General features: G+C 35.2%; 1 protein-coding gene across 2 annotated transcripts in view; it reads right to left on the reverse strand.

Annotated features, from left to right (window-relative positions):
- Nucleotides 1–1712: 1712 nt before the first annotated feature.
- Nucleotides 1713–24211, reverse strand: part of FNDC3A (fibronectin type III domain containing 3A) — a 144418-nt gene continuing 121919 nt past the window's right edge. For both annotated transcript variants that reach the window (XM_047079627.1, XM_047079635.1), the window contains 12 exons: nucleotides 23381–23519; nucleotides 22650–22718; nucleotides 21706–21824; nucleotides 20000–20105; nucleotides 19737–19912; nucleotides 18157–18270; nucleotides 17130–17279; nucleotides 16745–17028; nucleotides 16435–16647; nucleotides 13984–14150; nucleotides 11780–11907; nucleotides 1713–4247 (listed from right to left, as the gene is read on the reverse strand). In XM_047079627.1, coding sequence (XP_046935583.1) covers nucleotides 3933–4247; nucleotides 11780–11907; nucleotides 13984–14150; nucleotides 16435–16647; nucleotides 16745–17028; nucleotides 17130–17279; nucleotides 18157–18270; nucleotides 19737–19912; nucleotides 20000–20105; nucleotides 21706–21824; nucleotides 22650–22718; nucleotides 23381–23519 — 1980 coding nt within the window. In that variant the 3' untranslated portion in view covers nucleotides 1713–3932. The remainder of the gene's footprint in view (nucleotides 4248–11779; nucleotides 11908–13983; nucleotides 14151–16434; nucleotides 16648–16744; nucleotides 17029–17129; nucleotides 17280–18156; nucleotides 18271–19736; nucleotides 19913–19999; nucleotides 20106–21705; nucleotides 21825–22649; nucleotides 22719–23380; nucleotides 23520–24211) is intronic.

Raw genomic sequence — 24211 nt, forward strand, 5'->3', positions numbered from 1 at the left:
TCCTTTAAGAGTGTCAGGGAGAGAATGATCCATGAGTAGATAAAGGGATACTCTTGAGGGTATGTACATTATCTTAAAAAGTGTACATGGGGGCGCCTGGGTGGCGCAGTCGGTTAAGCGTCCGACTTCAGCCAGGTCACGATCTCGCGGTCTGTGAGTTCGAGCCCCGCGTCAGGCTCTGGGCTGATGGCTCAGAGCCTGTTTCTGATTCTGTGTCTCCCTCTCTCTCTACCCCTCCCCCGTTCATGCTCTGTCTCTCTCTGTCCCAAAAATAAATAAACGTTGAAAAAAAAAAATTAAAAAAAAAAAAGTGTACATGAAAACAGAGTATTTGAAAAGCTCTTAAAAATATGAGGCATTCTCATCACCTGTACTGATGGTAGATGGTTAGGTTACAGAATGACTGGTTTTAGGTTTTGGAGAATCATTTCTTCTGTAATCTGTCTGATTAAGCCACCACACACAGGAGATCTTCCTACAGAGAATGTTTATGGTGAGGACCATCATGTGACCCATGGAGTTCGAACATGATGTATAAAATTCCTTTTCCAAACCACAGGAAAAAAAAAAGACATGCAACACTGTTAATCAGTATCAGTCTTCTCAAGGCTGGATTCATACTTAGTTGCCTTTGTGAAGTGATGTCCCTATATTCAAAATCACTCTTCCCCAGCCTAACATTTTAAACTTGTGGTACCTGCAAAGATGAGAAAAAAAAGGGAGGCAAGCCAAGACAGACTCTCAACTAGAGAACAAACTGATGGTTACCAGAGTTAGACAGATGATACGGATTAAGGAGTGCACATGTGAGCACCAAGTGATGTATGGAAGTGTTGAATCCCTGTGTTGTCTACCTGAAACTATTACACTGCATGTTAACTAATTGAAATTAATTTAAAAAAAAATATTGGAGACAGAGTGCGAGTGGGGGAGGGGCAAAGAGAGAGGGAGACACAGAATCCAAAGCAGGCTCCAGGCTCTGAGCTGTCAGCACAGAGCCTGATGTGGGGCTCGAACCCATGAACCATGAGATCATGACCTGAGCCAAAGTCAGATCTCAATCGACTGAGCCACCCAGGCAACCCTGAAATTTAAATAAAAGCTTAAAAAAAAGGTTCATCCCCATTTGAGATTTGTGGATGGAAATTTTAACAGGGGATAAGTAAGAGGGTACACGGAATTTTCAGGCACATGCAAGAATTCTCAGGCATGAGTTGAGCTTTCTGGCATGGTATTGTAGGTGGGCACGTTGAACTCCCTGGTGGAGGAAGACCTGGGGGCACATAACAGTGCCAGTATGAGGAAGGTGCTAGGCCCCTGGAGGTGGGAGAAAGAAGGTACTAGGAAATAGACAAAGAACGCAGGAAAGGCATGGAAAGGTCAGAGATTTCCTTTCCAATGAGAACTTTACCTCAGAGCCATCTTTACTTATATATGTAAAGGAAGCAAGATATCTAGAGATTTGCACAAAATCAAGTCACTAGGATAAAGCTTCTAATTGTATTCTTTAATCTACTGGATGTTACCTTCTTGAATATGGGGGTTTTCTCATGCTGAAGAGTTGAATACTGCTAAAAACAAAACAAAACAAAACAAAACAAAACAAAACAAAAATCCTGTTGTAAGACCATTGCAAGAAGGGAGATCTTAACATTTCTTTCTCTGAAAGCAGCGGCAAGTAATGAGTGTTTATGAATACAAATAAACATATCTCAAAAAAGAATGATACAACTTTTATTTTCCATGGATTTTAAAGACACTTTTGCTACATAGTTATGTATTTTTATGAGATTATATTTTTTCATTTGTATGAAGTTCAACCTTATACAATTTTAAGGTGATATGTTTGGTAGTGTATCTATAATCTTTAAAAAGTTTAGAGTTTTTGGAATGTACAGTATATGAGGTAAAATCAAGATTACATTAAAAATTGTTTTCTCCTCTGCACTGATTTTGCAGCGAGGCTCAAATGGCAAGTACACTATTAAATGACATTTACTATCAAAAATAGGAGTTCATTTGAGTTACTATGAAAAACATAAGCCACTGTAACTGCCACAGTGGCATATTTTACCATTTTAGACATTCAACTATATAGAAATCTCTGGGCTATTACACTCAAACTCATTTGTACTGCCAAATGTGGCACTTTTAAGAAGTTTCTAGAAAATAATCGCAATCACTGTTGTTTTGGGGGAAAGTTAGCCTATACATGAGATTAAATTTAAATAAAATGTAAACATACAGTATATTATAGTGACAGATCATTCTTAACACTTGGAAAGGCCAAGTTTATCCATTTCTTTTTTGAACAAAGGTTAATGTTTTTTCTACAGCACAGATCATTTGACATAAAACAATTACAATACATGCCCATTTCTAATATAAGAGAAATTCTTCAGAGATCTTCAAAGCACAAAACATAGGTCCTGTTTTCAAAGACTGACAGAAGTGCTTAGTAATCACTAAAATGCTACCTTCAGCAACTAAAAATTAGTGATTCACTATCCTAAAATTCAAATAATAAATTAAAAAGGCTAGTTACAAGTGTTTTACAGATAACAGATGTGATAAAACAAGAATTTTAGATAGTTTCATTACAAACTATTATTACTGGCAGTCATTGACATCTATGCAAGATGTACAACGTGATACTTGACAAAATTCAATCTGATCATCCAATAACTCACAAATGCAAGCTCACAAAACATTAATGAATTATGCAATTGCAAAGTGCTCTAATGCAACATTAACCACATGCAATCAACAATTTGGAACAGTATCCAGACAGACATTACATTAAACATTAGTTTTTCAAGAAAGAAAGCAGCTTGAAGTTTACTGGTGCAAATTAATTTTGTCTTCAGATTTGGTGCCCCAAACAAAAAGGTTAGGTTTGATTATGAATTCTGATGGTGATGGCAGTAGTTATGGGAGAAGCAGCAAAACTTATGGGAGTTCTTCAAAATTAGCCTGTACCAGATACATGGAGTGAGTGAGTGTGTGTGTGTGTGTGTGTGTGTGTATTTTTACACTTGGTATGTATAGTTTATATATATGCCGTATATGTATGTGCGTATGTCCTTATACACACACATATAGTTCAAAGGCTCACAAAAACCAAATTAAGTAGGTTTGAAATTTCAGAGTTGAGTATGATTACTTTTTAAAAAGTATCTATAAGCCCTCTGTTCTCTTCCATGTTCTCAAGACTTGAAGAGGTACTTTTTAAGTAAACATTAAAATATTTTTAGGCCAAGTAAACTGTCTGTGCTTTCTTTAAGTGACTTATCTGTGAATTCATGAATATATACTTGTAATGAAGAACTCCACATTTATCAAACAAGAAGTTTCTTTTTTTCATGCATATTCTTTCATCCAGTTTTTGTCTGCTAAGCCCCTCCAGTTATTCATCATAATCCCACTTACCAAATAATTAAGACAAATGAGGAGGTAGAAATATAGCACTAGATTGCTTTCACAGCATCAGACTTTAACATTTTTTTTATAGCATGTTAGTGTAAATTTTCATCATTTTGAATTTTTCACTAGGTAATATCTTTAAAACAAACAGATCAGGTTGTCACTGTTACACTCATGCTGACTGGTCAATATACCAATTATATATTGTTGCCTCTTAGAAAATATGTTTTACAAGAAGGCATGTAAAAAAAAAAAAAAAGAAAAAAGAAAAAAAAAGGAAAGAAAAAAGTCCCAACCAAAAAACCAAAAATTGCTATTTCTGTGGCTTGCATTCTAATAAGGTGCCAGCCTCTACCTAATGATATAAGCATTGAAAATGGCAAAAAATGATGTATTATAGTCTCAATGCCAGTGCTAAATGCCACTGTTTTTGTAAAAGCAATACAGAAATAATTTTAGTACATGACAAAATAAAATGTAATACAGTATTAAAAAATAAAGTTATATTTTCACTTGATTACAAAGTACTGAATGATAAAGGCAATCAAAATGGAAAAGAAAGCAAACAGCACGAGGATGACTGCGGCACATTGCTCATCACTCAGCGCCCGCCGGGTCCTCGTGCTCTCCACAGTGTCTCTGTCGGTGCTGGCTGGTGGGTCAGTCCTCTGAGAGGTGAAGAGCACTGTTGTGCTGTAGGGACCTACTAGGTCCTGATGCCCCACAGGGTCTTGGCACTGGCGAATGGCACACACACGGAAACGATATTCACAGTTCAGCTGAAGGCTTGAATACCGGAATGAAGAGTCGGGACCTTTGTAAATCTGTTAATAAGATGGTAAAGAAGGATTATGTGTGAAGGCTAGGCAGAAAACCTATTTTACAACTGGCTAGTTTTAGAAGTATTTCTGACATGAAAGCTAGTGAAATGCCACTCCTTTAAACTTTTTAATGACATTTAAAAAATACCTAACTTTACATTAAAGAGCTTATCCACCGTTTAAGGGCAAGAGAAACTGGAAAAGTGAGGATGTGACATCCATCCTCACAGAACTTACAGACCAGTTAAGGAGAGATTTGCCTCCAAAGTAGCTACAGAACAAGCTAATTCAGCCCACAGGCATTTCCCTAGTTTCTTCAACTGTAAGAAGTCAAACTTTTGTGAAACCATTCCATGAAAGGAGAAACCATGCTCCTTCATTAGATCTTTGCAAAAGTGGTTTCTGTCAATTTCAAACATTTGCTGAAACGATGAATGAATGAATAAGAGGAACTTTCTATAGGTGTCTATGGCAAATTATTTCATAAACTTTAAGAAATCACTTACAAACACAGAATTGGATGTTAAAACTCAACTCCTCTGACCATCCCTTAGAAAGGAAAGAACAAGAATAGAATGCCATGGATTTTCAAGAGTGTGCTAATGATTCAGAGTGTTATCTACTGGAATTGATCACCCCTGGGTCCAAGCACTGTTTTGCTACTTCACACTCTGTGATCTTAGACCAGTTACCTTAGTACAGTAAGCATATTATTATCTTGTATGGTAATTATAAGAATGAAACAAGTATTTGTGAAAGCACTTAGCACAGTGCCCAGCACATAGCACATGTTCAATATATGGAAACTATCGGGGGTCCCCGGGTGGCTCAGTTGGTTAAGCATCTGACCAGCTCAGCTCAGGTCAGAATAGGATCTCACAGCTCGTGAGGTGGAGCCCTGTGTCAGGCATTCTTTCTGCCCCTCCCCTGCTTGCATTCTGTCTCTCTCAAAAATAAATATGCATTAAAAAAAAAAAACTATATGGAAGCTATCATTTCTACTAAGGAGTTCCTTCCCTCATTCTATCAATGAGAAAACCAAGGCTCATTAGTGACTGCCCAACTGAGTTTTTCCAGCTAGTTGGTGGGCTGTAAGTTGGATCAACCCAAACCTGAGGTAGCATTCTTTCAAGCAATTTTAGCTGCCTCATTTGTATCTATGTTGTAAATCTAATTTTTACGTATTGATTTGCTTCCAAAGGAGCAAGGTAAGAGCTTTGTCTCATTTTGTGTCTTTGGAATCCAGCACGTAATAGGTAAAGGACGCTAGATTACTGAATTATTGACCATGTATACGTCAAAATGTATCAGTGGATGCTGCGACTATATAAAGGAGCTTTTACTGAAGGAAGTAAGACTTAGATGATGAAGCAAAGAAAATGATAAATATACATTAGTTCTGAGGATGCAGATGAGCAATACAAGGGGTGTAAATGGAGTAATGTTCATGTCTGGACTGTGGTAAAAGGAGTAACGTCAGTAAATCAGAAGACAGTATTAGAAAACAGTGTCAAAAAGTACACATACGATGAGCCCAATAGTAAAAATAAAAAATATGTATTTGTCATATGTATATAATGGGTGGCATTTATTTGTCTTTAAAATTTACTTTCCATTTGTCTCCAAATGGGCATGGTAATATAGTTACAGGAAAAAATTCAACAAATGGTATGAGGGTGATAGGTGAAGAGATTTGACAGACAGGAGGAATATGTTCAGAACACTAGTTGGAAACTGTGGCATCTATCTATCTATCTATCTATCTATCTATCTATCTATCTATCTATGTGATATTTAAACAGTGTTTGAGGACTCTTAATCATAAAGCTGAATGAGGGATTGAAGGAGCTGGGCAGGATAGGGGCTCTTGTATGAAAACACAGGGATATGAGGTGTTAGTATAGTTTTTATGGATCACTTTTAGAAATGATTTTTATTTGAATAAGTTGGCAGGCAAAAAAAAAAAAAAATTCTTTCAAGGGTTCAAAAAAGCTTGGGGACCAAAACTATGTTAGTATTTTTGACAATGATGAAGTGAAGAGTTTGGAGAGGAGAGATTGGGAGGAAAGATAATGAGGTCAAGTTTTCAATTTTGTGTTTCAGATGTTAGAAGGATATCTAAACAAAGAGCCATCTTATAGGTGACTGCAGATACAGGACTGAAGAAAACAGATAAGCTTGCTAAAGCTAATTTATAAAAATGTTCATATATCTAAGTGAAGCTATTCAAAACAAGACTGAAGCTTGAGATAAGGAGGGTTAGTTAGGTCTGAGACTGAGAAATAAAAATTACGATGAAAAACACCATTTCCAGTCCCCCAGTTCCTACTGACAAGGGAAGATTGTTGTGATCTTAGTAAACAGAAAAGGGCAAGTAAAACTCAAAAATTCGTAATTTTTGGCCTGTAGCTATTACTCACAGATGACTTATAATTACATATAGTTAAAATAAAACAAAAAAAGAGTTCTTTATATTTGCTATCAATAAACTATCCATTTTATAGGATAAGTATGGCAAATATTAATGCAGATTTACAGTTAAAATGGCAGGTAAGAGATTATGGTTTTCACTTTGCATTTTAATCGAGAAATGCATACTAAATTTAAGCTTATGATGTTTGTGCATGTTTAGCTGGCTAAGAACTTATGCCAATTGCAACAGAATTTTACAGGAAAATTTTTAAAGAATGTTTAGATTTTCATAAATTGGTATTTGTCCTTATTTTAGCTTTGTGAATATGTCACAGCATGAAGAAAATAACAATTGTAGAACAGGGGCCAATAAAAATGAAACCAGTTTCTCTCCATATCTACATTCTAAAAGCCTATTTGGTTGGCTAGATGAATTCACCAAGTACTCATACAAAAATATAAAATAGTCCTTTATTATTTTTTTAATTTTTTAATGTTTATTTTTGAGACAGGAGAGACAGAGCATAGCAGGGAGGGGCAGAGAGAGAGGGAGACACAGAATCTGAAGCAGGCTCCATGCTCTGAGCTGTTAGTACAGACCCTGACGTGCGGCTCGAACTCACAAGCTGTGAGATCATGACCTGGGCCAAAGTCGGACGCTCAACCAACTAAGCCACCCAGGTACCCCAGTCCTTTGTTATCTTTTAAGGATGAGTGAACATTTTTACTATCAAAGATAACCACTTCTGAAGTTATCATTATAAAGGAACAATCTGTTTAACTATTTCAACTTTTTGTGGATGTTACACATCCACAATCTGATTTTATCCTGAGTAATATGCACAGTATATATTATTTATAGCAGTTAGTATTAGACAATGATTTTAACAATACATTGTTTTTAGGCTGAGTACAGACTTGTTTAAACCTTTCCTTATGGTTATTATGCATTTGATTACATTTAAAAGTAATTATTCCTTATGACACATAGTAAGGCATATGTTACCATGTAATTTGTTACATATTGTCATGTCACCCTCTGTAATCTGTGAATATACTATTGCAGATACTTATTTCGTAGTGATCAATACATAAAGAGAACAGTAAAAACCCCTTAAAACTAATGAATGTAGACAGCCACATAGCTCTTGTCTGTATCCTTCCCCTCTTATTGCTGAGGGAGTTATAAGTGAACTTGGAGATTCCAGAGCAGTTAAGTTTATTGTGCATAAGTACCACTTAGAACTTAAACAAACAAACAAACAAACAAACAAACAAACAAACAACAACAAAAAAGGAAAACAATCACGGTCCCAGCTCTTATGACATTCAGGTTCATGAGGTCTGTATGCCACTCTGAGGAGCAGTTTTTGGGAATGTAAGTTCAGAAGTTAAAGAATAAAAGAAGTTGTACAGAATCCAACAGGCCACTGTCACAGCATCCATTCTCCCAACACTACCAACATTTTTGATGGGGTATCAAACTCTCCCTTATCCAATCCATGTATTGGGAGAAGCTGGCCTCATTAACTCCAGAGCAGGCCTCTGGTTGGCTTAAACCCTGAAACAGTCATTCATTCAGGAATGGCTTTGCAATCTAAGTGCTTTCTTTTCCCTGAATGTGAATGAGGGACAGTAAGTTCCTTATGGCTACGGGCAGCCACTGAAGACTATGAGAAAAACCATGCCCCTGACAACTTCATTGAGCTTCTGAATCACAGAATCCTGAAGCCTTCTTACCTTCAGGCATCTCCCTCAGAGGATTTACACTTGATTGCACCAGTCTGAGTTGGTTTTCCTGGTACTTGCAACATAATGAGCTGTGACACAAAAGTGTCTTAGGTACAGACTCCCAGGTTGGTTGATCTGTTGTGAAAGTGACTGTATTTTCCCCCAGTATTTTTTACTTCATCTTTTATACTACTCGAAATGTCATTTTGGTAAAAGAGCACTTACTTACTTTTAAAAATGTATACACCTCTGAGGGGATTACAGAACCCGTAGATACTTGCCTTTGGTATGAATCTTCCCAAGCAAATAGTTTTTCTCCTAATGCCACTAAGGTAAGCTACCCTGTGTATATGGGAGTTATGATGTGTGTCAGACATGGAGGCACGAGTCAGAGGGAGAGTGTATTGTAGAGAACGGGGCAGTTTTAGGTGAGGTCCTACAGAAAGGGGCACCGAGTAGCAAGAAGGCAGCAAAGGGTTTTCTTAAAGCTGATCAAAGAAGGATGAAGAAAGGGAAGAATACAACAAAATCAATGTGTTTCTATTCTTCCCTTCTTTGTCCCAAACTTTTAAGTTTAGCCCAGCGTCATAAGTACTTGCTGCCAGGCGAATTTGCTTCTAGACCCCCAATCCCAGCAATATTATAGGTTAAACAGATTTTTTATAGGCTCGTTTAGAAACTCAACCCGCAACTTATAAATAATAATCCCTTCTTAAAAACATCAGCTGTTCCTACTGCTGTGGAATAAGACCCACCAGGACCTGGCCTCTTTAGCCACATACTCCATTCTTGAGTCTTACTCAAGTCACACTTAAGTTCATGGTTCCTTCTAAGCTCACCAGTGCCGCCATGCCTCCTCTTACTTAAATGGCACTCCTTTTAGAAAATATTCCAGAAGTCCAGGTGGAATAAATCATTCCTTTTTGTAAAATAGGTTTTATCTTTATCATGACCTTTTATTTGTTTGGCTATGTAAAATGTCATGACTATAAAATTTTTGCTTGCTTGTTATATTCTAAACAACTTTCTTAAAATCAAAACAGTAACCTATTAATACCATAACCACCCCCCATAATTCTTTAAACATAGTATTTAATTCATGTGTATTGATTATCAAATAAATTTTATGTAAAATATTAAATTCCATGAATGAACCTGAATTCTTAAAAAACCCTTCAAACTTTTGGAGTATAACTTGCAATCAACATTTAAGAGATTCAGATAAGCATATATATGATGATGTTCTAAGGAAATCAGTATTTTAAGTTTTATAGCATGCTTACAATCTAAAGTAAGTGAAAGTGATGACAGGATTGATTTAGCTTTTAAGTTAAATTAGAATTAGTATTGCTGTTTCATTTAGTGGTATGTTTATTAAAATTCATATACTACTCAAATCTGGGGTCCCTATTTCCTTTAAAAATATAATGCAATTACATTTTTGTAATATTAATTTTGCTTCCTCCTTGGAAGGAAACCTGCTTATCTGTAAATTATATTCAAATCTGATTATAATGTCAATTGCAGATGGCTTAATAAAGAAAAACAATCATATGCCAAATTTAATCTGACTCTTTGTGGAGCCTTTTGTAATTTCACTTAAGAAACTGCACTTCTAAGGGCACGTGGGTAGCTCAGTCAATTAAGCGCTGGACTTCGGCCCAGGTCGTGATCTTACGGCTTGTTGAGTTTGAGCCCCATGTTGGGCTCTGTGCTGATAGCTCAGAGCCTGGAGCCTGCTTCAGATTCTGTGTCTCCCTTTCTCTCTCTGCCCCTCCCCTGCTCACACTCTCTTTCTCTCTCAAAAATAAACATTAAAAAATAAAAATAAAAAAATAAAAAAAAGAAATTGCACTTCTATTCTTACAACTTGAAAGAAAAAATTAGATCTATATTGAAAAAATATTATGGGGTGCCTGGGTGGCTCAGTTGGTTAAGTGCCTGACTCTTGATTTCAGTTCAGGTCATGATCTCAGGGTTTGTGAGTTTGAGCCCCACGTTGGGTTCTGCATTGACAGCATGGAGCCTACTTGGAATTTTCTCTCTGCCCCTCTGCTGCTCGTGCTCTTTCTCAAAATAAATAAAATAAACTTTAAAGAAAAAAAGATAAATATTCTATTACTAATAGCTATAACAGTATGAGACTGAAATAAAACTGATGAATGCCTAATTTTCTAGTGGGAAAAGAAAATACAAGACACTCAAAAGAAAACAACCTCACTTTTAAGAGCACTAAAAATAAAGAAGGTTGACACAGAAAAGGGAGAATCAGATGCAGTGTTTATAGAAATTAGGCTTTTGAGTTGCATAAAAACAACTTCTTTATAAAAGTTACAGTGGAAAAAAAAAAAAGTTACAGTGAACACTGGCAGCTTCCTACTTCATCTCATCGCTATTCATCATCTACCAGGAAGACATCTTTGAAATTTCTCAGCCATGTAGGTGACACTTCTGCTAGGCTTCCATAATGACTGAATATTGTCACATTTACAACACTGCATTATTATAATAATAACAGTAGTAGTAATATGATGATGATGATGATGATGATGATGATGATGATGATGATGACGGAAGCCTCCCTAATGTCCTCTGCTTCTACCTGTGTCCCATTCTAGCCAAAATGACCTCGTGACTGATAATGTGACCACTCTGGTCAAAATCCTCCACTGGTTTCTCACTTTACATGGAGTGAAAGTCACAGTATGGCCTATAATGCCCTATGTGATCTTTATACCACTCACAGACCCCCTTTACCATTAACTACTTGACTTCATCTATTATTTTTCCCATTGCTCACACAACCCCATATTGGCCTCCTTGTTCATTAAATTTAACAAGCATGTTTTTGCACACCTACTGCTTCCTCTTCTTGGAACACTGTTCTCCCCATATTCACCTCCTTTGGGTCTCTGTTCCATTGTCACCTGATTGCCCTGTATGAAATAGTACTAGCTGTCTCTACCCGCAATGACAGCCTATTCCTGTTACCCAGTTTTATTTTTTCTCCACTGTACTTATCACTCTCTAAGATATACTGCTATAGATTATATCTAATATAAATAAGATACATTTGCTTTTAGTATCTCTTTTTCTACTGAATGTAAGCTCCACAGAGGCAAGAACTTTTTGTACAGCGTTATATATCCTGAGTGCCCGGCATACAGTTAAATACATTCTTGCCAAATCAATGAATAATCTGTTAAATATATAGTTCACACTTAAAATATTTTGAATCCTGAGATACTGTGTAGTTATAATCTTTGGAACACGGTAAGTACTAAATAAATGTTTTTAAATTAGAAGATAAAGACAGTCAAATCTTGCATTGCCAAGTGCATTAAAATGAGAAATAAAAATAAGTATCCACAGAATTACATTTTAGCACATACCTGTTTAAATTCTGAATCTTTTCCCAACATAACTTGAAGACTGTAAATAACTGGATCACCTTTCATTGGCTGTAAACACTCCCATGTAAGTTCACAAATGTGATCATTTACTTTCTCTATTTTGGGAGCTGTAGAGAACAAATACAAATAAAATCTACTCTACTTGATTTTTAATTTGGCACATCACACAGACACTTGTTTTAATCAAAATCAACAAACATTCAAAACCCAGTTATATACTTGAAATAAATATCAATGAATTTTTGAAATTTGCAGAGAAATGGTTAATGTTCCACTCTTATTATCTCCAGGCCATATAATCTACGGGTGCCACAATGGCCAGACTGACTAAAGGATCTGTCAAGGGAAGCACTGTTTTCATTCAGCTAAAAGGCCAGTAGAGAGGTTATGGCAATTCTAAAACAATGTCAATGATGTTTCTAAGGGCATAACTAGAACATGACATTTTGTAATTTAAGAAATCTCCTAAGAGGGTAGGTTGAAAAATACTCCTAGCTGCTTGACATAAGACTGTTTCACTCCATGTTGGGATACAGAGGGTTAAAATCAGCAATCTTCTTAAGATTAGTACACACTAAACTGGATGAGAGAACAGAAAAATGACTCAGTAAAACTCCATCAACATTATTAGAAAGTTTGTCAAGAACAGTCCTGCTAACTATGGATCTGCTTAATAAATGACATATTTCAAGTACATGATCCAGGAAACTGTACTAGAAATCTGTGTGATTTGTCCTCTGTGTGAGGAATGTTAGCGATTTTGGCTAAATACACAAAGTGTAATCCTTGCCAGGGTCATTTTATTTTTTAAAGGTTTATTTTGAGAGAGAGAGAGACAGAGAATATGAATGAGCAAGCAGGGGAGGGGCAGACAGAGGGAGAGAGAAAACCATGCAGGCTCCATGCTGTCAGTGCAGAGCCGGAGACTGGGCTTGATCCCACAAATGGTGAGATCGTGACCTGAGCTGAAATCGAGTTGGATGCTCAACTGACGGAGCCACCCAGACGCCACAGTCAGGGTCGTTTTAAAATAAGAACCCTTCTAGGGGTGCCTGGGTGGCTTAGTCAGTTGAGTGTCTGACTCTTGATTTCAGCTCAGGTCATGATCCCAGGGTCATAGGATCAACCACCCTGTTGAACTCTGCACTGAATGTGGAACCTGCTTAAGATCCTCTCCCCTGCTCGCTCTCTCTCTCTCAAAAAAAAAAAAAAAAAAAAAGAACCCATCTAAAAATTAATTTTAAAGATATTTGTACATACAACTGAAAGTGTGTAAATTAAGATTTAAAAGTTCAAGTTAACTAGGGGCACCTGGGTGGCTCAGTCAGTTGAGTGTCCGACTTCAGCTCAGGTCGTGATCTTGCAGTTTATGGGTTCAAGCTCTGTATCGAGCTCTGTGCCAACAGCTTGGAGCCTGCTTCAGATTCTGTGTTTCCCTCTCACTCTTTACCCTTCTCCTGCTTGTGCTGTCTCTCTCTCAAAAATGAATAAGCATTAAAAAAAATAATTCAATTTAACTAAGAATGTATTTATGTTGTGCTTAACAGACAACCTGGCTCTCTCCCCGAAATATGAATGAATGAAACAGTAACAACTCAAAACGATTTGAGTTTGTGATTTTTTTTTCTTTAAAAAATTTTTGTTTTAATATTTTTATTTGAGAGAGAGAGAGAGAGAGAAAGAGACAGTGCACAAGTGGTAGAGGGGCAGAGAGAGAAGGAGACACAGAATCTGAAGTAGGCTCTAGGCTGCAAGTTGTTGGCACAGAGCCTGATGCGGGGCTTGAACTCACGAGTTGTGAGATCTCGACCAGAGCTGAAGTCGGACACTTAACCGACTCGACTGAGCCACCCAGGTGCCCCTGTGACTTTTTTCCTTAGTAACAACAGCAGAAACATTAAATGACCCTATTAGAAAACCAGTATATCTATTCAATTTAGTATTTTTATGCTAGATTATTAAAAATAGTGACAAAACCCAGTGCTCATCTGAGTATCAATGTGTTAGATAAAAGAGCTTCTATTTTGAGTAAAACTCTCAGTAGATAGGCTTGTCTATATAATTTCTTTTTTATAATTTATGTTGGACACATATTGGACAATAAATTGTAATAATAGCACATAAAATTGTGAACATCCATTTAAAATTCATTACTAAAAAAAAAATAATGATGTATAACTTACCTTTCAAGGCAGCTGGGACAGATTTTGGAGTAGTAAAAATATATTCTTGAGAGAGAGGACCTTCCCCTGCTTCATTACAAGCTTGAATACAGAATTTATAGGATGTTGACTCATTAAGTCTTTGTACTTTGTATGTATGACATGGACCTCTATATAAGGATACAAACCTAAAATGGAAATGACTCTTATTAAAAATAAACCTTGACTACACTACAAAAAATTTTTAAAAACTACTAAAAAAGTAGAGCTGGGACATTATTCAGAAGTATAAATTGCTCCTAGACATTAATGTCACTCCAAATAAATATTTTTTTCATCAAATGATGAAAATCATAGGATTGGTAAATTTCCTAATTTTGACATGGTTTCCTGAAAATTTATTGTTAAGTTTTGTATCCAATCATTGTTAACTTTTCAGGCTTCTGGTACAGTTTCGTTTCTGATTGCCATTTTTTAAAGATACATTTTTAAAGATACTCAGAACACGACAATTTTCATTACAGTCTTAGGCATATAATTTATTATAAAAAAGAAAATCTTCAATTTCCAGGTATAATTTTAGATGACTGGTGATGTTTTCTAGAGATTTACATAGCAGTATGAAAGAATATAAAATTAGCCATAAATTATCCACCTGAACTGTTTGATGGGAAAGTTTAACATCATATATGTCACCTATAAGTTCAATGTTCCCCAATATTTTTGATTGGCTGTTTGAAAATTTTTGGAAATTGGGGAATGAATAATGGAATGCTCACACAGTTCTAAAGAGTCTGAAAACTGCAGTCAAGGTTAAAAATGAAGAAATAGTTAATGACCTGAAGTAACAGTATTTCTAAGAAGCAGTAATTAGATAAGCCTGGCCTTTTTAGTCTCCCAATTTTTTTTTTAAAGGATAGGGGAAAAAAAAGAGTTGCAACCACTATTGGAAAAGTGAAACAATGATAAAACCTGTAGTCAGGAAACAGCTGAAATAGCATTCTGGTATTATCCCACAGCAAATGTAAGTAGTTGTGAGAAATCAAAGGTAAAGAGTATAACTAAAGATATTAAATTGATTTAATTTATTAAATTTATATAGTAAACTTACAACACCATAAAAGGTTTCTTAAATATATTTTCCACAGCCAGCAGCCATATTCACACCCTACAACTCTCCAGATGCTAAATATTAACTAAGCTTAACATTCTGTAATAGAATACAGCCTAATAATAATGGAAATCTTTATTCTACTCCATTTCCAACAAACATTAATTAGATTCATTTCCAGGAAACCTTCTTGCATTACCCTAATGCAATGTAAATGCTAGAAAGGGGATGAAACTAATTTAAAGAATTCACCCAATGATAATAACATACATTAAAGATAAATGGCTACACAGAAAATCTGTGGCAAAGAACCTCCTTCTAGAGATAGGGCTTTACAAATGTACATAAATTTCTGCCAAGAACAAAGGCTGACTAACATTCATAGAGGCACAGAAAATGATCAGTACTGTTTGCTCTGTGTAATGCTCTTACTGGATATAGAGTATGTTTAATTCTGTATGTTATTTTAAATGTAGAAGTCTTTCTGAGAGTACTTATGTACAATTACCATGAATATTCCATTACTGAATGTCTGATTAAGATACAAACACGTACAATACAAAAAACAAAGTGGGAAAACCTTGGGAAAAACTATTTCTAGTACTCTGAATCCATCAGGTATGCAAATTGTTTCTTATAAACTGAGTGAAAAGCAAAATTTGAATGCTTAAAATATTACAGTAACACCTTTGGAGGATATATGGCATTATTTACATGGGATATAATGTCAGTAAACAGCCTCAGATTTGCATTTGAATAATTTATACTACAAATATTTTGAGTAACATTATAATTCAAATGCATGATTTAGTAGGACAGTATATGGCATGGATATAATGAAAATATAAAGGATGGCAGCATACACAAGAACCTGAGTAGCGAGGGGACAGGCTAATAATCTGAGTCTAACCAAGATCTGACACTGAGGAAATGAACTGTACTGACTCAGTGTGAAGGTCCTGTGACGGGTGCGGAAGAAAGTGAGACAACCTGTGCCCGCAAAGATCTCAGAGGCCTTACACCAATTAATCATGTACTGTTAAAACTGCCTCTGCTGGAAATAAGTGTTGAAGAGCTGGTTTTGTAGCAAAGATTATGTTTCTTTTACATGAAAGAGTAAATGGGTTAGAGAGCCAAAGAATAGCCAATTTAATTTTTCTCTCAGCATCCCGCTCACAAGCTACAAACGGGAAATCTTCATTATATCTTCTGGTGTTTTGAAAATAGCACACTTAAAATTATCTCTTATGAAAATTCTAACCTTGTTTTTGAAAATTTATTTTGTTTACCTCTACTTTTTATTGAAGTTTATACACTTAAGACCTAAGAAACTATATGAAGAACCAATTACAAACACCTACCTTCCATTCTTGTCCTCCATCTGAAGGTGGTACTGAATAGAATCTGTTGACAGTGATTTTGGGGTTCCTTCTCCCCACTTCAGCTTAAGGTTCTGGTGGCTGAAGGCAACACATTCCAGACGAGGTGGGTCAGGAGGGAGGGGCTTAGTTTTTAATTTTATCATGTGGCTGAAAGGACCAGCTCCAAGGCTATTCAAGGCTTGAATCCGTATTCTAAGTGCCACATTAAGGAAAAAAAAATTCGGTTATGATTATTCTATTTAGAGTTTCTCTCTGGTCTAGGCAAATTAACATAGTTTTTAGAGTGTACCTGTATGTTGTATCTGGTTGCAAATTGTCTATAATATAGCTTGTAACCTTTCCCACTGCCAAGGGCTGTTTATCTCCAAAGTCGATGCTGTAGGCAAGGATTTCTGAACCATGGTCACAAGGCTTTTCCCAGCTTATTGCAAGGCATGTAGAAGGTGAATAATGAGAATTTTCTATATCATCATCACTTATTTCTTGAAGACAAGTCACAACAGCAGGAACTGATGGTGGAGTCACACAGGCTACTACTTCACTGAAAGGGCCTGCACCCACAACACTCAGAGCCTACAAATTAACAGAGCCCGTAAGTTAAAAAAACATGACCATCAAAATGCTCACAGAACACAAAAATCTGGCTAGAGTAACAAAGCCCAGACCACCTTTACCTGGACTCTGCAATAATAGGTGGTTGCTGGTGAAAGTCCTTTTAATTCATAACTGAGACCAGGCCCACAGTAACACATCTGCATACTTCCTTCAACGCCTCCCCACTCCAATCGATATTCAGTGACATCTGTTCCGTTACTCAAAGGGATCTTTAAATTAAAAAGAGGAAAAGGTCTTAAGTCTTGACACTGATTAGTTTTTAGGCACAAATGTTCTTTACCTGCACATATCAAACTGAATTGCTTTTGAATTTCTTTGAAATGTTCAAGTGGGATTAAAACTGTTTAATATTACATTTTTATTCATTAAGGTCACCTGAATTTAAGACTGATCAAAAAATATAACTTTGTTTTCAATTATAAGTAGAAATATGACTAAATCACTTTAGAAAGAGAATTTTAAGGTAAATATACTTCAATATAATTCTATTAAGTAATATAAATGTTAAATCATGTAAGGACATTTTCTTTGTTAAATTTCAAAGGAAACTGAAAATTTAATTATCATTACTGATTATTACTGTACATAATAAAACACAGTGGAAATAATAAATACAAGAGAAATAGTATTATACTAATCCCTATGAATGTTTGTTCTGAACATTAAGCTCACCAGTGGCTAAGTATCTTGGTAATGAGACAAAGCCTTTGAAAAAATACAAAGCACATCATGAACAAGAAACCATATACTTGTAATGCAAATATACCTTACTTAAATGCTTCAAAGCAAAAATTTCACTTTATAACACATGAACTTAAGTAGGCCTTACTGTTTGCATGATTTAGGAGGTTAAATGAATAGTATCTCGGGGCCCCTGGGTGGCTCAGTCAGCTCAGATCATGATCTCATGGTTTGTGGGTTCTAGCCCCGCATTGGGCTCTGCACTGACAATGAGGAGCCTGCTTGGGATTCTCTCTCCCTCTCAAAATAAATGAATAAACTTAAAAAAAAATGAATAGTATCTCTATTCTTTTATATGAACTATTCTAATTACTTAAGAGAGTAAGTCAATGGGAATTACAGTACCTCCCAATTCACTTGTGCACAAGTTGCAGATCTGCATGTAACTTGAGGGGGCTTGCACTGATCTGGTGGCCCAGGGGCTGTAGTAATATCACATTTTTCTGAAAATGGTCCAAACTAGAAAAACAAACATAACCAGCATTTTCATTTTTCACCCACAGATTGCACAGCTCTCCATAAATATTCACATACATAAATAAGTGCATAATCCTTCTCCTTCAAGACTGACTGGTCATAATAGAACTCTACAAGCATTCATAGAAAGGAAAAAGATTTAATAATTATGGAAGTTACTATGTCAGGTATTTTTAAGTTTCATTTATTGTACTTTTTCTCTTGTTCCTTTTCCTTTTTCCTTCATGACTGATTTTGTAAGAAGGGCAGGGCATTAGGGAATTAGGTACATGGAATAAGTCAGGAGAAATTATATGAGGAGTGAAGGAAAGGATACCAATTAAAGGCATGAAAAATGGTAGGCATAAATTATATCTTAAAATTTAGAATAGCTTTAAAAAGGGTATAAAATGTATACTCTCTGGAAGTGCAGAAAGCAAATTATTTACAATGATTGTCACAAATTATCAGAATCTTGAAAATACAGATTAAGTAAGTATTAAAGATGCTATCCCAGTGTACTGCAGCCTTGTGGGGCTGACAAGATGATAACTTCAGACAGAACACTATGACTTATGTAAGAACTGCCAAAAAGGACTGACATAGGAAATTTTAAGATAAGTTTACAGATACAGATACTGAACTTAGTTGGAGAATGGGACATAAAATAGTAAAGTTCACTAACATATGAAGTAATGGGAGGGGAGAGACTTGGCAGTTTAATTTTGTGAAATTATAGAGTAAGGAAACATAATGTTATTCAACTAAGACAAGAAATTACTGCTTTGTCCTGAGAGAATCTGTTTTAATGCAGAGATGAGAAATGTCCTGGTTGAGTGGAAAGGGCTTTGGCTCTGGAGTCTGACAGCCCTGAATCTGTGGCTTATCTCTGTCACTTCTTATTTGGGTGACTGTGGACAAGATGTTTAGTTTTTCTGAGCCCCAGCCTCCTCAGCTGTACAATGGAGATATCACCTGTTTTGTCCATTTTATGGAACTGTACAGATACACAGAGAATACTTTTTAAAAAGTCACATAAAGCCAGAAATGCTTAAAATATAAGTTATCTTTTCCTTAGGCAAAAGATGAATCACAATTAGTAGCCAAATAAAATAAATGCTGTATATAACCAGCCTCAAAAAACTTAATTATCCAAAGTATTTCACCTAATAGTTTTGTTCTTACTCTTTAACTTATTAAGTAAACCCTATTAGCATCACCTGAAAGGCAAACTTCAACCCAGCTAAAGTTCCGAGTGTCACAAATTATAAATGGGGTTTGAAAATACTGAGATTCTATAATAACTATCATATATACAGACCTCTCTCTTATTTATCAATATAGGCTTATTAAAAACTGTAAAATTTGGAGTCACATGTTGAAAGCAAAATGGCTAACTAATGGGTGCAATTATGTATGTTCTGTGAACTACCACTGTGATTATAATTCAATCAGCAGAGTCTTCCTACCCCCATTTTGTTAGCTGCATGCAGTCTGAAGCTATAAGTCTTTCCAGGAAGAAGGTTGCTCACTGTACATTCTACTTCAGAACCTTGGTAAACTTCTCTGGGTTCATCTTTTTCTACAGGAGACATCTCCACACCATAGCAGAAAATGGGTGATCCACCATCAACCAGAGGGGGTCCTAAAGGTGGAAAGATTTATGCAATTTAACAAAAGGAATATATTTAGTACTAACTCAATTATAATTTATTACCAAAATGAAAATTACCCCATCGTAACTGTATTTCTTTTGCTTTGGGTCTACCCTGTAATCTGGGAGGGAGGCATGGGCCAGGAGGCACAGCTGGAGTCTGCACAAGTAAAGATTCAGATACCTGCCAAAACAAAAGCAATAACAAAACAAAAATGCCCCAACCGGAATGCTTTTGTTAAAGAAAAATAACACAAACACAAAGACTGCATCAATAATTTGAAATTCTACTTGACTATCAATTGAAAAGGAATAAAGTTCTAAATAAAATAAGAACCCAATTAAATCATTAAAACTCTGATTTTATATTAACAAATAAAGACACATATTATGTGACAACTATATACAAAGAAAGTTACCAGAAAAAAAGAACAAAAAACTCTTCATCTTTCCATAATTGAAAAACAACAAAAAAATAACCTTCAACAAAACCTACTGGACTAATAAAGATTATTTTTGATCTCATCCAAATGGATCCACAAATCTCTTCTAAGGATGTTTTCATATTCTGTAAATACTGTTTGCCATGTTTTCAGAAGGTTTAGACTATTTTGGTTACTTTAACTGTATATTGTATTTTTAACCTAAATATTAATATACATATATGCATATAAAATCTTTCCTTTTTCTTTTCCACCTAAAAATAATTCAAAAATCAGGTTAACTTTTCCAAGTGCTTGGTATCTTTCCAGGTATTTGGTATTATCTTGGTTTCGATGTTATTTAAAAAATGCGTATCGTTTAGTTTTATTTTAAAAGACTTCTTTTACAAACACTGACATGCACTCAGTACCATATCCTTAACTGCACTGTATTAAGGTTTACACTTAATATTCTTTACAAACATAAATATTTGGTCATCACCTTATTTAGAAAGGTATCCTATGTGAGAATGCTATATCACTGTATTAGAAAATTAGGGTTGTTTTGGGGGTGGGATCTGTTCTTTCTAATCCTGGAAGATGTTCTTATTAGATACAGTGAAGCAATTGGATCCCAAGCCTGTTGGGTAGGACTTGCATGCAGTTTCCTAATACTTCCATTTTCAACAAAATGCTTATAAATTCATTTTTAAAAAAGGTAACTTCATTGCATTAAATTCCATTTGAAAAATAATGACAGTTATTAATGCTCCACGAGCCCATTCTTAGTTAAATTCATTAAAAAAATACCACTCTTATTAAAAAAATTACCTCTCTAGAACATTACAAATATCTCATATATAATCAATGGCACACTTTAAGTCCATTTAGGTTAGTGATAAATTCTCTAGTAATAAAAATAATTGCCAACTTTCCTGAAATAAGTAATTACTAGAATCTGTGTTTAAACAGTAAATGATTATGGTTTGTCCTGATACACATAATTTATAGAGCAATCAGTCTACAATTTTTTTATTTTTATTTCTGTTAGGTATGGCTATTGAACATCATTCTAAAATTTACCTTTATAAATTTTTCTGCAGTATTTTTGTATTATCTGTTGTTGCAAAGCTAAACAACAACCAGACAGACAATAGATATTCACTGAATACTGATTATAAGCCATGTACTATTTTAGAATATTTTGATCACTATAAGTTACAAAATATTCTGATCACTATAAATTAATCACCTAAATTACAGAAATTACTTTGGATACATTTCAATATTTGAGGTGGCATCTGGTGATTTCATCTTATTTGACCCAAACTTGAAAAAAAAAAATCTAGATGTAAGTATTACCGCACTCTGTCCTCCATCACTGATGCAGTAAACTCGTAAACGATAGACACAGCCTGGATTTAGTCGATCACAAAGATGTTCCCTAGTAGCTCCACTGTATATCATATCCCATTTGTTTCCTGGAAGGTGAAGAATTATGTTCAATCAGCTACGAGGTAATGTTTAACATTTGGGTATCATGGACACGGCAGGTATCCTAGCTTCACTAAATAAGTGTTTATGTAATTTGTCAGAAACAATTTAAGCTTGTTTTGAGTTTCCTGGAAATGACCTAATTTTATTTATGTGTGCAGCTTCCTAGACGAATCTGCATGGCTTTATTGAAATGAAATATCTCTGTAACTCTGTTACAGACTTTGGCTTACATTGATAATTTGCTTTTAATTAAGCATTTTAAATGTGTTTACTGGTCCAGTAATAACATTATAACACACAAAGAGTAGAAAGAACCAATACCACAGGAAGTTTAGTCTTAATTAAAAGACATTCTTATTATTTTGCAGGAAGCAGTTCAATTCACAGAAATATGGATTGTTACATGTGTTATTCAAAAATTAAGTTCATGAGGCACAGAAAATATTACTAAAACTAGTATAATGTAAGTTAAATTTTAGAAGTTAATTTTTCTCTGACATGTCTGGTTATAAATCTAACTGAAAGTTTAGAAAACTTTAGATATACTGGAACTGAGCAAGGCAAACTCATGAGAAAGAAATAAACTAAAAAAATAAAAGTAATAATATAGGTATACAGCATTCTTACATTTGATTCACTCTATTTCTAGAGATTAGAACTTAAAGTGGATCGTAACAGGCAAAATTCTAACTGCTATAAACAAAGGGAAAAAATTAAGAGTGAAAGAAAACAGATCATATAAAATGTACAGTCATGAAGAGTAGGGGCATACTGGTATAAATCTATTAATTTTTAATAGTTATTCTTACCATTAGAACCTTCTGCCATCTCCACTACATACTTATTAATGGTTGCACCTCCATTGTCTTTTGGTGGGTCTATCCAAAGAAGTAAAAGTGGTATTAGGCAAAATACATAGTTAAAAATGACAGAAAATCCTAGTAAGTGGAATACCAAACCTAAGATTGCTTAAAAAATAAAAAGAATCACCCGCAGTGCTTTTTTTATTAATACCAGCATCTCATTAATCTATTGATTTTGCAACAAATAGTATATAAGGTGTTCAATAATAATTATTATTTTTTCAAGTTTTACTTATTTAAGGTTAGGTTTTCTCCATACCTAACATGGGGCTTGAATTGACGACCCCAAGATGAAAAGTCACACGCTCTTCTGCCCGCCAGGCACCCTAACAAATGTTTGTTTTAAATGAGTGAAAGTGATTTTCATTTCTCAGGAGAGCCAGGATGACTCAGGTGACTTTAGCTACAATTTCAGTAATCATTCACTTCACACAGTGCTGTCTCTACTCACAGTCCTACCACAGATTCCAAGTTCTTCTGTATCAAATATGAACTTTGTATTTGTGTGAGTGTAAAGTTTTCTACAAAAGAGATCCTCAAACAATGAATGATTCTCACATTTCCAATTAAACTTGCTTCAGCTAACAACTGTACTCAACTATCTTAAAAATTATCCTAATATTCAAATCATTACAATCAAATATAAAAGTAATGATGTACAAATACGCATATCTTACCCCAAGTTATTTTAAAACTGTGTGAATGTATCTTTCCTTTAACTGATGGCTTCACAGGTACACCTGGTTTATCAGGGCATGTAGTAAATTCTACTACTTCACTTGGGTTACTTTTACCTTCTGAGTTGTAAGCAATAACCTGTGATGAAAACACAAAGACATAAAATAATTGATATTTGATACCTAATGATATTGGCTTAATGAACAAAGTGATGACAGATAAGCTCAATCAAGTGATAAAGTAAAAGTTTTCAGACTGTGATGGCTTGTTTATATGAGAATGTCTACAACAGGGACTCAGCATATATGAAGAATATTCAGGTATAATCAATCCCCTTTGAGAGCCAGTTCTGGGGATACAGGTGTAAGTCTGTAACAGTTTGATATTAAACTAGAGTCATTACAGGAACAAGCTATAATCTGATGATACTTGATGAGCTTGATTTACGTATTCTTTTACTATTCTTTGGGTTTTAAAAAGATGTCCACAAATTCTTCGAATTTCCTTTATTCAAAAGATAAAGGCTAATTCCTCTTCCCTTTGAATTGCACTTAATGACTTGCCTCTAATACAATCTAGCAGAAATCACAGTGTGTAGCTTTGCTACAGAGAAGCCCATCTGGTGAGGAACTGAAGCCTCTGACCAACAGTCAGAGAGGAAATGAAGGCTATCAACACTTGAGTGAACTTGTGAGCAAATCCTCCAACCCCAGACAAACCTTCAAGTGACTGCAGCCCTAGCTGGCATCTTGACTGCAACCTCACATAAACCCTCTATCAGAACCACCCAGCTAAGCTGGTCTTGAATTCCTGACCCCCAGGAACTGTGA

This window comes from Lynx rufus, unplaced genomic scaffold (genome assembly GCF_022079265.1).
Source record: "Lynx rufus isolate CCGP_SWC_20201006 ecotype Redwood Valley unplaced genomic scaffold, mLynRuf1.p SCAF_1, whole genome shotgun sequence".
In the NCBI taxonomy this organism is placed as follows: Eukaryota; Metazoa; Chordata; class Mammalia; order Carnivora; family Felidae; genus Lynx; species Lynx rufus.